This window comes from Procambarus clarkii, chromosome 37 (assembly GCF_040958095.1).
Source record: "Procambarus clarkii isolate CNS0578487 chromosome 37, FALCON_Pclarkii_2.0, whole genome shotgun sequence".
Classification (NCBI taxonomy): domain Eukaryota; kingdom Metazoa; phylum Arthropoda; class Malacostraca; order Decapoda; family Cambaridae; genus Procambarus; species Procambarus clarkii.
In genome coordinates this window covers 22740757-22759691 of record NC_091186.1, presented here as the reverse complement: position 1 = coordinate 22759691, position 18935 = coordinate 22740757, and the positions used below count along the sequence as shown (strand labels likewise).

General features: G+C 43.7%; 1 protein-coding gene across 14 annotated transcripts in view; it reads left to right on the top strand.

Moving 5' to 3' along the window:
- Positions 1-18935, top strand: part of LOC123765891 (phosphatase and actin regulator 2) — a 568756-nt gene that overhangs the window by 497225 nt on the left and 52596 nt on the right. For all 14 annotated transcript variants that reach the window (XM_069337250.1, XM_069337256.1, XM_069337255.1 and 11 more), the window contains one exon: positions 6881-7074. In XM_069337250.1, the coding sequence (XP_069193351.1) occupies positions 6881-7074 (194 nt within the window). The remainder of the gene's footprint in view (positions 1-6880; positions 7075-18935) is intronic.

Sequence of the window (18935 nt, the reverse complement as noted above, 5' to 3'; positions counted from 1 at the left end):
ACAGAGGTTGTCATCTTGGGTGTCTGATGTGGCAGAGGTTGTCATCTTGGGTGTCTGATGTGGCAGAGGTTGTCATCTTGGGTGTCTGATGTGGCAGAGGTTGTCATCTTGGGTGTCTGATGTGGCAGAGGTTGTCATCTTGGGTGTCTGATGTGGCAGAGCTTGTCATCTTGGGTGTCTGATGTGAAAGAGCTTTATATCTGGCTTTGTTTTAAATGGCAGATAATGGTATGTAGGATTCTATGTATGGCAAGAGTCAATATTCTAGGATTTATGACGAACATGGTAAACCATGTTATCCAGAATGCCTTGCCAAGAAGGGTGAAATAGGGTGATATGGTAGAGACGATGACCAGCATCTTGGGATGGAAGAATGGAATTAATGTATATAATGGACAGTGTGTGTGAAAGGTTAGTAAGGTGATAAGAGCCTCTTGGAGAAACTTATGCTATGACCACCCCCTCCCCCCCCTGATGAACAGTGGTGGGTAATTTTTACAAAGTTGGTGTTCTGAGATTCATATTGCAAGGTTGATTTTCTGGGAAGGCTCTGCAGGTGGTGGCTTGTTGCTTTGATTAACTCCACTCAATTCAGTTCACACTAGGCCCTTGCAAGTTATTTTAAGTCAACCAAGAACCAGAGAACAAAACCTAACTTGCCTCTAATGGTGCAAGCAGGAGGGGTTTCCTATTGCACCCTAACTGAGAAAAAGCCACCAGAAAGATGGGAGAGCTAAGGGCAAGGTAAACAAAATATTAAATGTGAGAAAAGACCCTGAACAGAGCAAACCACCCATCAGCAGCAGTTAACTTCCACGCGTTAGTTACACCTGTGTTCCGCTAACTGGCTGTGCACCTACCTTGTTGATCCCTCAACCAGACACCGGCATTTTATTGGGTACAATGCAATGGCACGTTGCAGTTACTCTCCTCATTCCCACCAGAGTGCTCTCCATGTCCTGATTTTTCCGATCAGTGTTAGCTATCCTGGACACAGGTTTTGTCCAGTGGGTGCCATTTGCTTGTGTACTTGTTCTGCATTTTAGTATTTGCTTCACATGCACGTATATTTATGGCTCTCTTCTTGTGTGGACTCTGATTTGCTGTTCACATCAAACTGCTTGTACCTGGAGTGATTATTTCTAGGTATTTTCTGATGTTGCCTCTGCCCAGCCAGGGTTGTGTTCCCTAGTGGGTTTGGGTGGTTGTCTTTGAGAGGCTGTCTTCCTTGGCAAGATGCTTTGGGGCAGTTGGAATGTTGTTCATTCAGGTTTGCACAGGTAACTTTCATGCTCTTTATGGTGTGGCTCTTGTGCCCTTAACAGCTGCGTATGCCCCTAGGCTGTTTTCAGCATTTGTGATATTCGGCAAGCGACCCCAGTGCCCGGTGCTTCTTGCTTGGTCGTTTCTTTAGGACCTGGCAAGGCTCTACAGTTGTCAAGGGTGCTGCTTAGCTTGGCCCTTGGATTCTACACTCGCCATGTTGCACGTTTATGATTGCTATTGCCCTTATTATATTCCTTTGAGCATTTGTTAATACTACTGCTATACTGCCTGTAGGTGGATTACCCCTTCCACCTTGAGACTTGCAACAATTGTCATGGTGGTGAGTCTGTTTACATGTGTATCAGGTCCTCCCCTGGGAAGTGAGGTTTTTGTTTACATGTGTATCAGGTCCTCCCCTGGGAAGTGAGGTCTTTGTTTACATGTGTATCAGGTCCTTCCCTGGGAAGTGAGGTCTTTGTTTACATGTGTATCAGGTCCTCCCCTGGGAAGTGAGGTCTTTGTTTACATGTGTATCAGGTCCTCCCCTGGGAAGTGAGGTTTTTGTTCACATGTGTATCAGGTCCTCCCCTGGGAAGTGAGGTCTTTGTTTACATGTGTATCAGGTCCTCCCCTGGGAAGTGAGGTCTTTGTTTACATGTGTATCAGGTCCTTCCCTGGGAAGTGAGGTCTTTGTTTACATGTGTATCAGGTCCTCCCCTGGGAAGTGAGGTCTTTGTTTACATGTGTATCAGGTCCTCCCCTGGGAAGTGAGGTTTTTGTTTACATGTGTATCAGGTCCTTCCCTGGGAAGTGAGGTCTTTGTTTACATGTGTATCAGGTCCTCCCCTGGGAAGTGAGGTCTTTGTTTACATGTGTATCAGGTCCTTCCCTGGGAAGTGAGGTTTTTGTTCACATGTGTATCAGGTCCTCCCCTGGGAAGTGAGGTCTTTGTTTACATGTGTATCAGGTCCTTCCCTGGGAAGTGAGGTCTTTGTTTACATGTGTATCAGGTCCTCCCCTGGGAAGTGAGGTCTTTGTTTCTGTTCTTTGAGTTGGAATATAACATGTATGTTTCATCATCAGTTGATCATGTACATCAGCTGTAGCAATCTAGTTCTTTTGTTACCCTTTATATTAATATATAAAATTTACCTTTTTATTTATATTTTTTATCCATTAATGCCAAATACTGAATTATGCGAGTGTTTCTGCCTGGCTTAGTTTTCTCATCAAAACAATTGTTCTATTTAACAAATACAGTAAATGGATCAGTTTGTGTTCTGTTTACATAGTGGCCAAGTGGCATTTTCCATGTCAAAGGGTTTGTCCTAAGCTTCATTTACATAGTAATTTCCTAAATGTAGTTACAGGATGAGAGCTACTCTTGTGGTGTCCCGTCTTCCCAAAGAAGCGTCTGTCATATGACGCTTTGAAACTTCTAATGGTTTTGGCATTTACCACTTTCTCACTTAACGTGTTCTAAACATCTTCCACTCTGTTGGCAACAGAAAACTTTAAAAAATACTGTATTTTGGCACCATTGTTTCCTTAGCTTGAATCTATGACCTCTTGTTCTTGAAGTTGAAGGTTTCATGGCTTCTTCTTTGTTAATTTTCAGTCCCTGTTACTATTGTGTATGTAGTTATCATATCACCTCTCTCTTTTTTTCTTCTACTAGCTTTGGCATATTTAACACCTCCAAGTTCTCCATGTAGCTTTTGTTTTTCAGTTCCAGAGCGAATTTCATAGCATGTCTATGCACCTTTGAGGTATGGGCACCATACAACCATTGCATATTTCAACTTTGGTCTCATAAAAGTTGTGAACAGTTTCTTTAATATTTCACCAGCCATGTATTTAATAGCGATTCTCAAGTTGGAAAGCGTAGCATAGGCTCCTCACACAATGTTCTTTGTGGTCTTCAGGTGATGGTTTTCTATCCAGAAACACTCCCTAGATCTCTCTCCTTGTCAGAATGTTTTAATACATTTCCACATAATTTGTAGGTTGTGTGGCCTATTTTTTCCTATTCCACATTCCATAACATGGCGTTGTGGAATTCATATTGAATTCCATCTGTCATGGGTTGCTCCATACATTTTTGTCTAGGTCTTCTTGAAGGGCTTGACAATAGTCTTAGGTCTCTTATTAAGGGAACTAGGTCTTACTAGGGGGAACCTAGTAGCTTAGTCTGCTAAGCTACTAGGTTCCCCTAGTAGCTTAGCATCATCAGCAAACATGTTCTTATAGTTCTATATTCCTTCTGGTAGATATTTATATAGATGATGAACATAACTGGTGCAAGAACCGAACCCTGTGGTACTCTACTAGTAACACTTCTCCGGTCTGATATATTGTCATTGATTACCACCTTCATCTTTGTCAGAAAATTATGTCAATCTGCCTGTCACCCCTCCGGCATGTTTCAGTTTCCAGAACCTCCTCTTGTGTGGCCAAGTGATAGTGTCCTTCATTTCACTGTCAAGGGGCTGGGACCTCATGAGCTTTGTGTATTTTATAATGTGGGATTAGTAGGGTTCTGTTAATTTGTTGGTAAGTGTGTACACAGTGAGTAGGGTCCTACATTATTGCTTGAAAGTTTTCTTGATGTATCACACTATTGTAATTTCGGTTAGCTGTTTTGACAGTACAGTACTGCAATTACGACGTGTCTGGGAATTAAAACAACCCGTCACAGTCGGGAAGAAACCTTGTTGACAGGAAGGGCATAATAACATTGTATATTATGCAGAGAGCAAGTCACAGTAATGTGTCTGAAAGCTAATATCCCATCACACACACACACACACACACACACACATGAAATGAAAGTGATGACTTGAGGGTCTTGGATGGACCCATAAGTCGTGACATGAATGGCCCAAAACTTAATCATTTTCATTCCACGTGTGCTGGTTAGGCAAACTGTATTTTTGCACATCTGAAATCTTGTGCCATGTGCTTAGTAATGGGTACAAATCTTTAGGTAGGAGAAACTGGAAACCAACCCTCCCCCTCCTCCCCATTTTGTCGATTGATTTATGTAACTTGTTAAAGATGACTTATTCTGAGCATTATTAACCTTGGTCTTCATTTTCTTGCATGTTGATGGCTGTTTTGCATGTCTGGAGACTAAATTTGCTTGGACATTAAAACCGTCTTACAATGAGGGTCTATACCATATGCATTATGTTTACTCAAAGTTTAAAGCAATTGTTGAGTTCTCTCTTCACTATAATATATTCCATACAAATGAATGAAGCTTTGAGTTAATATGAAGTGCTACTTTTTGAAGCATGCCATTTGGATTGTTCCTAAGGCTATATTGTTGAGGGTTCCATTGGATAGGATCATGTTAGTCTAGGGTGATACTTTCCTGATACAACGGGAATCTTTCCTAATGTTCCTTTTGGGTCATACAGGTGGTAGGTAGGTAGATAAGAGTGTGTCTTACTCCTGTCCGGAGTGACTACAGAAAGTTCACTCGTAGACACTAGAAGCCTTTCCGGCTCTACTTTGTATCACAAGGACCATCATGTAGTATTCTCATATCAAGCTTGCCCACTTGACCACATCTGCCATCAGATGACAAACATCCACACCAATACTAGAACTCCTGCCTTAAACCCCATCATGTTCTGACGGATTTAAAAAAAAGCTGTGTACACAGAAGAATCGGGGACTCTAGATAAAGGATGGGAGCATTGCTTGCAAGTTGCTTTTTATACTCCACTTGGGTGCTCCCTCACGCAAACATCAAAAAGAAGTTGGAAACTTCAACAAGCCTTAAAAATAATAAGGGGAATTCACTTGAACTGCAGAGTGGTAGGTCAAAAATCTTTAAGCAAGTTGTATAATTTGGATTCCACAGGGTATCAAAGACTTCATGAGGTGAGAGGTTTATCTGGAGAAGGAGCTATTTAAGTGCAACATGTTAACAGCACAGAAGAATAATTCTAGGAAGGTTGCGGATGCAAATGAATTCCCAAAAGCCCTGAGCGAGTGGGTTGAAATGTTGATAAGAGAAATGCAGTGAGAATGGCTTACTGTACTTCTGATGGTCAGGCACCCATGACTACACTTGTGGCTTACTTGACAATTTTTTGTGAGGATTAAAGAAAAGATTTGCAGTTTGAGTAAACCAAAACCTATTATGAGCAATACAAATCAACAAATGGAGAGGAAGTATGATGTAACAAAGAACACAGTGTTAATTAAAAAAAAAAACTTGGGAAAAGGAGAAGATTAGTTTTCATTAATAAGCTATGAAGACTATGGAAACGCACAAGTGTCTCCACAATCGAAAGCGAAATGGCCAAGGTTACCTCATGTGGCTGATGAAGAGGATGCCGAGTGATATTGGAAGAGGGACACTATTACTTGCACTCCATGTAGAAGAGGATGCCGAGTGATATTGGAAGAGGGACACTATTACTTGCACTCCATGTAGAAGAGGCAGTCTGCTAACTCGTGTAGACCTTTTTAAGTGGACTACTTGGAGAATTAAAATGTTTAGTATCTAGAAGAGAAGATTAATAAAAGAGATTTAGTAGAGGTGTGGGTGCTGCCATCTTGTGTCGAGGCTGCTGGCCTTGGGAAGCCGAAGAACTCCCGAAACCTTCTACAGGTATGCTCCAGATATTGTGGCAATGAGGGCAGCAGCAGCAGCAACAGCAGGCGGGCAAACTTACCAGTTTGAGAGAGAGAGTGCCACTTTGTGGTCCATGTAATCTCAAGTAGGACAGGGTAAATCATGATGTGTCTGCATGAACCTTTTGTAGCCACTCTATGCTGGATTAAGGCTAGTGTCTCCAGTGTCTCACCAGCACCAGTTTGAATCCTCGTGGATATCTTGAAAGCTTTTCGTTGTTCAGGCACAGTTCGTCGCCATACCCTGTCTCTCATGATCTAGTCAAATTAAGTGTTCCAAGATCTTGCCTTATGAAGTATCTAAGTGGAATAGCTAAGAAATTATGAATGTTTTACCAATATACTGTTTAAGACATTGCTTGAATGCTTTTAAAACTATAATAGTTTTTGTAATGCATATTGACAGGTTTGCAGTTACTGTTTTCAATTAAAAATCTAATGCATGACACGGTACTTAATTTTGCATTTTTCTTAATGTATGCATTACATTAAAAAATGTCTATTGTCTGTAATCAGTTTAAAAATTATTTATAGCAAAAATTTTGCAGTAATGTGAGGAGTAATTGATGTGGTGAATCAGTTTTACCAATTTGTTAATGTTTCAAGTTTATAGGCTCAGATATCTTCAAGGATTACTCCTATTGGATCTGTGTTTTAAATATTGTAAAGAGTGGCTAGATTACCTGAGACTATTTTATACATATCAGATCAAAGTTTTCTTCTAATTATTAAGAAACATTAGTTTCCTTGTGAGTTTACTCTTTTATGACAAAATTGTTCATATAAATTATTACGTAGTCTTGCTAGGTCTTCAAAAAACTTGGTCAATTTATAAGAAATGAATATGCCAGAGGCATCGTTCTTTGACGAAATAAAGAATATTCAGCATGATTTGAGCATGTCACGAGAGCTGTTCTTTGAGCAATGTGTCGGTGTTAATAAATATTCTTTGTCCCCAATGCAGCACGAAGCCCATCCGGTTTTCCTATAGTAGAGGGGATGGGGACAAGTCCTCGGGAGAGAATAAGGAGAACAGCGTTCCGTTCAGCTACCTTCCTCCCAACACCGTCCTTCCCAACTCTTTACAAGAGTCGCGGGTTGATGACGACGATGAAGATGGCCCCATTCTCTACCGTGATGATGATGATGAGGATGATGGTGAGTGGTGAAAGTTACATTAAATAGAATGAGTAAAGGCTATGTGGCCCGTTTAGCTAAATAGTGCTATTTGTTGTCCACATGCACAAATATAACTATTGTAATGTAACAGAAGTGTGTTTGTTAGACCCCAATTAAAATACACTAACCAATATTATAGATTTAATTTGATTTGAGCTTGTATTTTGCTAACAGTTAATGTTGTCAGAAAATATTGTTTGTGTGTACATTATTAGACATAAATAGGTGCTATAATATATTAGCGGATATTACTGGAATCGAAGTGGCTCTTTCGATGAAGTGGCTCTTTCGATGAAGTGGCTCTTTCGATGAAGTGGCTCTTTCGATGAAGTGGCACTTTCGATTCTTGAGATCTTGAGGTTATCTTCGAGATGATTTCAGGGCTTTAGTGTCCCCTCGGCCCGGTCCTCGACCAGGCCTCCACCCCCAGGAAGCAGCCCGTGACAGCTGACTTAACACCCAGGTACCTATTTTACTGCTAGATAACAGGGGCATAGGGTGAAAGAAACTCTGCCCACTGTTTCTCGCCGGCGCTCGGGATCGAACCCGGGACCACAAGATCACAAGTCCAGCGTGCTGTCCGCTCGGCCGACCGGCTCCATGTGGAGCCGGATCCGCGATGAAGTGGCTCTTTCGATGACAGCTGCACTCAAGGGCCCTGGGGTGGAACCAGCATCTGCCCAGGATAGAAAAGCAAAGTCCGGGGAGGGATGTACAAAAGAAGGGAGAACTGGCTGAAAGGAAAATCCTGAAGCCTCAGTGCAACTAACGGGCTCAACTGTCTCTGCGCCCAATTTGGAAAGAGCAGCCCCCTGGAGCTGGCCGAACCACATACCGAGCTAAACCTTGCCCCGACCCAGAAACCCTCAGATGCTTTGGGGCTGGAAGCAGGAGAAAAGCATCACAAGAAGGGGCGAACCATGCACAGAGAGGAAGGAAGAGGTGGTGTGAATGGAGCCAAAGTGGAGTTCACCAACACCTCCAATTCTGGGACCCCCTAAACACAAAACTGAGCAGTTCTGGGGCATCCAACCAGGCACATAACCTAGACAGCTGTAACCGAGCAAAACGAACTCGCAGAGCTGACACCACCTAACCTTGTCAGGACCGTTAGAAAGAAATCACATGGGGAGATCAACCCCCACAGGACTGGGGTAAAAGGCATCACTGACTCAACAGGTAGTATGGCAGAGGCAAAATGAATGATCATTGTCTTGTGGCACAGACTACAAGCAACTCTCGCTCGCACAAGACGAGAGCGGGTTCAGAGGGATGAGATATCCGTAGGACCACTGAACCCACAAGATATATCCAGAACCTGAAGTGTAAACCAAGCAGGACACGCAAGCACTGGGGATGGTACACTCTCTAAAAGTAAGCCGATATGGCCTAGGTTACATGGCTATGAAAGTATCTTGTTATCTTGAGGTTATCTTGAGATGATTTCGGGGCTTTAGTGTCCCCGCGGCCCGGTCCTCGACCAGGCCTCCACCCCCAGGAAGCAGCCCGTGACAGCTGACTAACTCCCAGGTACCTATTTACTGCTAGGTAACAGGGGCATTCAGGGTGAAAGAAACTTTGCCCATTTGTTTCCGCCTCGTGGGGTTTCCGCCTCGTTTCCGCCTTCCGGGGTCTACTAGTACCCACAGGATGGGGTATGGGGTCCACTAGTACCCAAAGGATGGAGTATAGGGTCTACTAGTACCCAAAGGATGGGGTATGGGGTCCACTAGTGCCCACAGGATGAGGTATGGGGTCCACTAGTACCCAAAGGATGGAGTATAGGGTCTACTAGTACCCAAAGGATGGGGTATGGGGTCCACTAGTGCCCACAGGATGGGTATGGGGTCCACTAGTACCCAAAGGATGGGGTATGGGGTCCACTAGTACCCAAAGGATGGGGTATGGGGTCCACTAGTACCCAAAGGATGGGGTATGGGGTCCACTAGTACCCACAAGATGGGTATGGGGTCCACTAGCACCTACAAGATGGGTATGGGGTCCACTAGTACCCACAGGATGGGTATGGGGTCCACTAGTACCCACAGGATGGGTATGGGGTCCACTAGTACCCACAGGATGGGTATGGGGTTCACTGGGGAGCCGGTCGGCCGAGCGGACAGCACGCTGGACTTATGATCCTGTGGTCCTGGGTTCGATCCCAGGCGCCGGCGAGAAACAATGGGCAGAAGTTTCTTTCACCCTATGCCCCTGTTACCTAGCAGTAAAATAGGTACCTGGGTGTTAGTCAGCTGTCACGGGCTGCTTCCTGGGGGTGGAGGCCTGGTCGAGGACCGGGCCGCGGGGACACTAAAGCACCGAAATCATCTCAAGATAACCTCAAGATAACAGGATGGGTATGGGGTCCACTAGTACCCACAGGATGGGGTATGGGGTCCACTAGTACCCACAGGATAGGTATGGAGTCCACTAGTACCCACAGGATGGGTATGGGGTTCACTAGTACCCAAAGGATGGGGTATGGGGTCCACTAGTACCCAAAGGATGGGGTATGGGGTCCACTAGTACCCACAAGATGGGTATGGGGTCCACTAGCACCTACAAGATGGGTATGGGGTCCACTAGTACCCACAGGATGGGTATGGGGTTCACTAGTACCCACAGGATGGGTATGGGGTTCACTAGTACCCACAGGATGGGTATGGGGCCCACTAGTACCCACAGGATGGGTATGGGGTTCACTAGTACCCACAGGATGGGTATGGGGCCCACTAGTACCCACAGGATGGGTATGGGGTCCACTAGTACCCACAGGATGGGGTATGGGGTCCACTAGTACCCAAAGGATGGGGTATGGGGTCCACTAGTACCCACAAGATGGGTATGGGGTCCACTAGTACCCACAGGATGGGTATCGGGTCCACTAGTACCCACAGGATGGGTATCGGGTCCACTAGTGCCCACAGGATGGGTATGGGGTCCACTAGTACCCACAGGATGGGTATGGGGTCTACTAGTACCCACAGGATGGGTATGGGGTCTACTAGTACCCACAGGATGGGTATGGGGTCTACTAGTACCCACAGGATGGGGTATGGGGTCCACTAGTACCCAAAGGATGGAGTATAGGGTCTACTAGTACCCAAAGGATGGGGTATGGGGTCCACTAGTACCCAAAGGATGGGGTATGGGGTCCACTAGTGCCCACAGGATGGGTATGGGGCCCACTAGTACCCACAGGATGGGTATGGGGTCCACTAGTACCCACAGGATGGGTATCGGGCCCACTAGTACCCACAGGATGGGTATGGGGCCCACTAGTACCCACAGGATGGGTATGGGGTCTACTAGTACCCACAGGATGGGGTATGGGGTCCACTAGTACCCAAAGGATGGGGTATGGGGTCCACTAGTGCCCACAGGATGGGTATCGGGTCCACTAGTACCCACAGGATGGGTATCAGGTCCACTAGTGCCCACAGGATGGGTATGGGATCCACCAGTACCCACAGGATAAGTATGGGGTTCACCAGTACCCACAGGATGGGTATGGGTACTAGTAATACCCACAGGATGGATATCGGGTCCACTAGTATCCACAGGATGGGTATCGGGTCCACCAGTACCCACAGGATGGGTATGGGGTCTACTAGTACCCACAGGATGGGTATGGGGTTCACTAGTACCCACAGGATGGGTATGGGGCCCACTAGTACCCACAGGATGGGTATGGGGCCCACTAGTACCCACAGGATGGGTATGGGGTCCACTAGTACCCACAGGATGGGTATGGGGTCCACTAGTACCCACAGGATGGGTATGGGGTCTACTAGTATCCACAGGATGGGGTATGGGGTCCACTAGTACCCAAAGGATGGAGTATAGGGTCTACTAGTACCCAAAGGATGGGGTATGGGGTCCACTAGTGCCCACAGGATGGGTATCGGGTCCACTAGTACCCACAGGATGGGTATCGGGTCCACTAGTGCCCACAGGATGGGTATGGGATCCACCAGTACCCACAGGATAAGTATGGGGTTCACCAGTACCCACAGGATGGGTATGGGTACTAGTAATACCCACAGGATGGATATCGGGTCCACTAGTATCCACAGGATGGGTATCGGGTCCACCAGTACCCACAGGATGGGTATGGGGTCTACTAGTACCCATAGGATGGGTATGTAGTCCACTAGTACCCACAGGATGGGTATGGGGGTCCACTACCACATACGGAATGGGGTGCATAATAAATGAACAAATTTAGATCGTTAACATTACAGGCATTGTTTCGGCCAAAACTCTGCTTTGAATGTGGATCATGCCGGCATGGAGAATACTGTAAATGCTCGGCAATCAAAATCATTCGAGGCCCGCCCTGATTCAAATTTGCTGAACATTAAGAGTTGGCCAAATTTCCTACCAGGAATGTCAAAAAATTAAATAATTTTGAATTAATGGTACCACAACCCAGTTACTCCTGCTATTTACCCTTCAAATTGCCATGGTTTACCTGCTTACTCTTGTCATTTCCTTGAAAATGAACACTTAATTCGTTTGGATTACCCCAAGATCCGGGTTACTGGAATTCAAATAGGAGCTCTTACTCTACAGTACTTCCTCTCATTGGAGTTTAAAATGATTGTCTGTACAAGATCCTTTGTTTTAAGATCCATTGAGTCATGAAGATAATATGTTTAAATATATGTTGAAACTCAAGGTAATTCCTTCTGTCCATTGTTCATGTCAGAATTACCTCCCACTTTTATTATTATTTGTGTGCTGTTATACTTCCATCCTTGTCTACTCCACTGTACTTACTTAGCTTCCTGTCTATCTACCTCCTTGCCTTTTGTCTACCTATATTCTACTCCTAGCTACCTGTACCTACCTCCTTTCCTCCCTCCTTCCCTGTGTCTACCTACCTCCCTCCCTTCCCTACTGCCCCATGTTTACCTACCTCTTATCCTAAATGCCTGTCTACCTACCCACCCACCCACCCACCTACCTACCTTCTTTCCCGGCTATTTGCTTATCTGTTCTCACCCACCCATCTATCCCCTGATCTACACAATAACTTATCTACTCATCATTGGGGAGATCAGTGCCTGCATGGCCCTGTTTTCCACCAGACTGATTCAGGTTTGTGGTCAGACAACTCTGATGTATGCAGACAGTAAGTCGCAATAACACGGCTGAAAATTACACACCTTTTACATTAATAATTTACCTGATTATTTACCCGAGGCCCACTGAGACTAGTGGCCTTGATAAGGACAGGAAGCCGGCAGCTTGTTGAAGGTCCCTCCATTTCCCTTGATCCTTTCTAGGTGAATTTTAAAACCTAACAGAGTTGTGGCATTTGTGGCTTTGGCGAGTAGGCGGCTCCATGGGTTTATAACCGTGTGGATGAAAAAGCATCTCCTGTAATGGTCCAGGGCAGACTGAAATGTTGTGACTTTATTTTCAGATGTGTGGGTTGGGTGTGTATACTGTTGTATTTGTGCAGTAATTACTGCACGATTTATTTCTTAGCATTAAAATTTTGTTTGTATAACGTGTATAAACTCTTAAGACCTGAAAGTTGCGTATAAAGGAAAATTAGATCTACTATTTCAAACCTCTCTCAGAATTACGACAACAGACCTAGCGATGATGCCGTCATGAAAGTGAAGAGTATCTTTGAAATAATATGCATGATTTTCTTGCTTGATTTGCACAATTTTGCTTATTTTAGATGGTATATATATGTGTGCCTTTCACCCTAGATGACTTTGTAGAAATTCTTAAACCATTTGCTTGAGCAGTGTGGTGGAATGCTGGTACTGTACAATGTGTCTCAGTAACACTACAAGCTGGAGCAGTGTGGTGGCTGGTACAATGTGTCCCAGTAACACTACAAGCTGGAGCAGTGTGGTGGCTGGTACAATGTGTTTCAGTAACACTACAAGCTGGAGCAGTGTGGTGGCTGGTACAGTGTGTCCCAGTAACACTACAAGCTGGAGCAGTGTGGTGGCTGGTACAGTGTGTCTCAGTAACACTACAAGCTGGAGCAGTGTGGTGGCTGGTACAATGTGTCTCAGTAACACTACAAGCTGGAGCAGTGTGGTGGCTGGTACAGTGTGTCTCAGTAACACTACAAGCTGGAGCAGTGTGGTGGCTGGTACAGTGTGTCCCAGTAACACTACAAGCTGGAGCAGTGTGGTGGCTGGTACAATGTGTCTCAGTAACACTACAAGCTAGAGCAGTGTGGTGGCTGGTACAGTGTGTCTCAGTAACACTACAAGCTGGAGCAGTGTGGTGGCTGGTACAGTGTGTCCCAGTAACACTACAAGCTGGAGCAGTGTGGTGGCTGGTACAGTGTGTCCCAGTAACACTACAAGCTGGAGCAGTGTGGTGGCTGGTACAGTGTGTCCCAGTAACACTACAAGCTGGAGCAGTGTGGTGGCTGGTACAGTGTGTGTCAGTAACACTACAAGCTGGAGCAGTGTGGTGGCTGGTACAGTGTGTATCAGTAACACTACAAGCTGGAGCAGTGTGGTGGCTGGTACAGTGTGTCTCAGTAACACTACAAGCTGGAGCAGTGTGGTGGCTGGTACAGTGTGTCCCAGTAACACTACAAGCTGGAGCAGTGTGGTGGCTGGTACAGTGTGTGTCAGTAACACTACAAGCTGGAGCAGTGTGGTGGCTGGTACAGTGTGTCTCAGTAACACTACAAGCTGGAGCAGTGTGGTGGCTGGTACAGTGTGTCTCAGTAACACTACAAGCTGGAGCAGTGTGGTGGCTGGTACAGTGTGTCTCAGTAACACTACAAGCTGGAGCAGTGTGGTGGCTGGTACAGTGTGTCTCAGTAACACTACAAGCTTGGTCAAAGCGGTGGCTAGCGGTGTGCTTCAGCGATACTAAAAGTCTACATCTGTGAAGAACATTCACATTTAATGAAAATTTACATTCATATTTAATGAACAATCAGATCATTAAATCAAGCCTATATAATTTAGAAGCCAATCTGTTTTCATGACAACAGTTTTTGTTTCTTGTAATTCATTGCCTAAGAGCATTTTTTGACAGATGTTTAACTTATATGTATTTGAAGCACCACTGACATATTATGCTTGCAACACGTGTTTAGAGAATAGAATAATGTTTTTGTGACTAATGATGTGTGTGTGACATTAAACCAAATTGTTTGTTTCTCCCGTAACCCTACACTCGTCACTTGGTTGGATTTCTCGTCACATCGTCGGGAATAATGTTGGGCAAGTATTTTTATGAAACATATTCTATCTAGTATAATAGCTATCCTGCCTACATGGTTATAAAGATATAAATGTATATATATTTTGTATACAGTATACTGTTAGTGTTAGATCAATGAGCATGAATCTTTCCTCTATATTTCTTATGTTCTTTTATTCTTGAAAAGAAAGTTGAAATATTAACTCTCCAAAGGTTCATTTTTAAAGTTTATATCCATCGTGCTGTGCGGTCTTAAAACATGACATTCCCATAGCAGAAAATAAATTCTTTGCAAATTATATTATCTTCTGATATTGTTAAAATGCAGTCTCTGATCACGGAAAACTAAAAATATTGTATGCGACATACTTCAGCTGTAATGAAGCTGAGAAGTTGAGCAAATTAGGGCGCTGAGCGATGGCGCGCTCATGGTCACTCGACCCCACCACCCCGTGGGACGGCAGTGCTGCATATAATTGTTCACAATTATTTTGTGTTTTTCATTCATTTCTTCTCTGTTTTTTGCTGCAATATTTTTCAAAGGTGTGTAGTTTATGGAATTTATATAGTTCAATGTGTGGAAAAAAATCCTGTCCTATGCTCAAAATTATGGGGCTCATATATGTAACATGTATATTAGTATCCATGATCAATCGGTGTTTTTGCTGTTATTAAAGAAACTATATACACACGTTATATATAAGTATCTACATGTTTTGTTCACCATAACTGTAGAACTAAGCTGGTATGGTGTTCCGACAACAAAGTGGCCACAAAAAAACTGCATGACAAGTGACAGCAGCTAGTTGATGACAGCGCTTCACTCCCTCCCTCACCAAAATGGCTCCTCCCAGCATACTGTTTTTTCTGTTATTACACTATATACACAAGTTATATATATAAGTATTTACATTTGTGTTCACCATAGTGAACCACTAAGCTGGTATGGTGAATTCAGACAATAAGAGGTTGCCAACCACACAGATAATGCTCCCTCCCTCCCTCCCTCACCAACATTCCTCCTACCACCATAGTATTTCTGCTTTTATTACACTATATTCAGGCATTATATATAAGTATCTACATGTTTTGTTCACCATGACTGTACAACTAAGCTGGTATGTTGTCCAAACAGCATAGTGGCCACCCTACACAGCATGACAAGTCACACACCACTCAGCAGATGACGCCACCTCCCTCACCAAAATGGCTCCTCCCAGCATACTCCTTTTGCTGTTATTACACTATATACATAAGTTATATATAAGTATCTATTGTGTTCACCACAGTATTCCACTAAGCTGGTATGGCGAGTCCAGACAATAACAGGTTGCCACAGAGTCAGCAGACGACACTACCTCCCTCCCTCACCAAGATTACTGCTCCCACCGTACTATGCACAGCGCTAATTATCGCCACAATCCTGCTTTTATCAGAATCCTGGTCATTTTTATCAGTCGGGGATCTTCTGTAATACTATCACTAAATAATAATGGTCACATATATAGATGGACATTTCAGGCGATGCTGTAGTCACGAGCTGAACAACAGTTCTGTTAGCTGATGCTGTGTGCGCCAGCCTTGGTTGCTCACTTAGTATTAAGGCTCTCACACCCGGGAATGTTACCCCACGATTTTTTTTAAATGGGATCTGTTTACAGGAGTCCTAACACACAGGATGTGATCCCTGTGTACCCGCGGGAATTTTCAATTGCTCCCTATACTTAAAAATCGCCACATGGCACTCTGTGCACCCTCGATCTAGTGCCACAAGGTGTTCTGCACAGTGTAGTGGCACTGCACAGGTTATGGCCCCTAATGCTAAGAGATGCATGGCATTGAACCTGTCAGTTTATAAAGGTAGAGTTGAAGTGAAGTAGAGTTAGCTTGAGCAACCAAATCTATAACTAAGAAGGATAAATAGCAGTATGATGATGATTGGACAAATAGGCTTTTTCCAGTTTCCTTACTTCATATGTTCTTATTATGGCTGTGGCAGTGTGTGAATATTCTGCCTTGGTCGCAAAGATGGTAAAATTTTCCCTACAGGAAACTGACGACTTGTCGAAGGTCCTCCCCCCTCCATTTGCGTTGATATTCAAAATGCATTGATGCACTTTGAGATCATTGGGGCTGACAGTCCTGAAGTGAGCATGTGAAGGCATAGACAAACTGTATCGTTTGTTTTTGTGTTGGTAGGGGTTATGTTCCTATCATTAATGTCTTTCAGGACCCTTTCTTCCATTTTGTGTGCAGTGGAAAAGAAGTTCCTGTAGAATTAAATGGGTGGGGGAGAGACTAGAGTTGACCATTTCATCAAAGGCAACATGGCAATTCTCACTCCTTTTCACCGTCTGAAGGCCACTGGAAAGTACAAGCCTGGATATGCACATGGGATTGTCAAGATCCATTAACCTGAAAGGCCACTTTGACTGATGGACAACCAGATAACTACACCCACGTATAGACTGGATAAGCAAATAAACACACTGCTGACTCCATATGTACCATGCATTTTCAGTCCCAAGTCTCCAAAGGCATTTGTCAAATTATTGTGAGGGGTTGCAAACATTGGGTGTGAGATGGTCCCTGGATGTCGAGTCATTGTTCATCAATGTGACCATTGATGAAACTATTGGAATGATGGACAGAATTTATTGGGATTCAGTTTGTACTGCTCATGACATCCCAGAATTCATACATACTATTTGCAGGATGTACTAAGGAGGCATGCTTCCTGAACCCTGATGGTCTCATGAACAAACAAGTGGGTGGTGTCACTGGGTTTCCCATTGGCGTCCTATTTGTGAATTTTTACACAGGCACTATTGAGCAGAAAGTCCCTGTTTATAAGGATCTAAAAATCTGATGTATACTGTACATATGTTGACATATTCTTGCAAGTACTTGACACTGAATGTTTGCTACAGCTTAATGATGCATTCAAGTGAATACATCCTTTCATTTATAGATGGAGAATGAAGGAAAGTTGACATTTGTCTTGGAAAGTCTTGGAAAGGAATGGTGACTTATACTCTATACTAAAGTTACCAATATAGGAATGTGTCTTAATGCCATTAGTGAGTGCTCCGAGAGGAGCAAGCAGAGCATTGTCGATGCCTGTCAACCATGCTCTCTCACACAGCTCCACTTGGAAGCATGGAAGCAAGTTGATAAGGAACTTGGAAGAGTAAAGCAGCCAAAAGTCAATAATGGAAGCTCTTAACAGATGTGTCGAAGATATCATTAAAAATAAGGTGAACCACTGTGGTACCTTTGAAATGGTCAGCTCTACGGTGTCCACCTTGCCTATTAAACTATTCTACAGGAACATATGCTTCACAGCACAAAATGGAAGAAATGTTCTGAAAGACATTACAGATAGAAATGTCACCCCCCCCCCTTGCCCCTCTCCTACTGGTATCAACCAAAATACAAAGTTGACAGTCCTGACAATCTCTATATATAGGCAAGGCAACAAAATTTCTTTTAAGGTGCCTAGCAATACATAAACAGCAAGGCTCCATTGGAGAACTTATGTCAGTACAGCCAGATAATTTTAACAGAGATAACCTGACCAAAAACAAGATAAATCACAATACAATGACAATAGAAGATTAGACATCGACGAAGCACTACATGTCGAACAATGTCGACCAACTATTAACGGCCAGTTTGCATTCGAGTACATTCTTGCATCTTGAAGACCGAGGCAGAATATCCAGCACACTGCCCCCAGTCATCATAATGTAGGAAGTAAGGAAACTGCAAAAGGTCTATTGGCTCAAGCTAACTTCTATGCACTTCACTTCTGCCTTTGAAAATGTTGACAGGTTTTAGTAAATGCATCTACTATTGTCAGACCCTCAATCAACTTCTCAAATAAAGAACATAAGAAATATAGATGAGGTTTATGCTAGAATAATTTATCTAACCCTTTATTATATTCCATAATAAATGTCTACTAGAAAGACTGCTACCAAATTATACTAAAAATAAAATATAAATACATATATATTTATACCGTCTTTCCTTTATAGTCTTATTACTGTTTAATGCATAGCTTTTATTAATATAATTTGTATTGTGTGTATTTTGTATTGTGTAGACGTATGATAAATGTATGGTTGGTCAAATTGGTACGAATGTGAAGTTGAAAATTGTTCAGTTTCATTCATTACTTGATTTGCTGGGCAGCTTGTGGGTGATCTCCAGATATTACAATTCTGCATGAATCACTGCTTTCTTCTTCCACAAGAGCTGCCATCCATATGGCCTGGTCAGTAGAGAGACGGCCTTGCTTCTTGCAGGGTCGGCATACAATCTACACTGGTCCAAGTGGTTGGGCACTGTTCCTTAACTCAGTCTTCATATCCCATCCCCTTGTCTTTATATCCGTTCAAAGTGGTGTATAGGCATACTGGCTTAATGCTTTATCCTGATAACCTGATCTATTGCTGTGAAAACAGTCTTATTGTGCACCTCTTACCAGTTCCTCTACCTCCTCTTCAGTTATATATGTGTATTATGTAGGCTGTAATATATGTACTGTGTGAACTTGCTCCAACTGATTGCGGTGAACCGGAATCTTTGGTGGGTCAGAAAGATTTGGCCATCAGGCATAGTGCAGACGATGAATC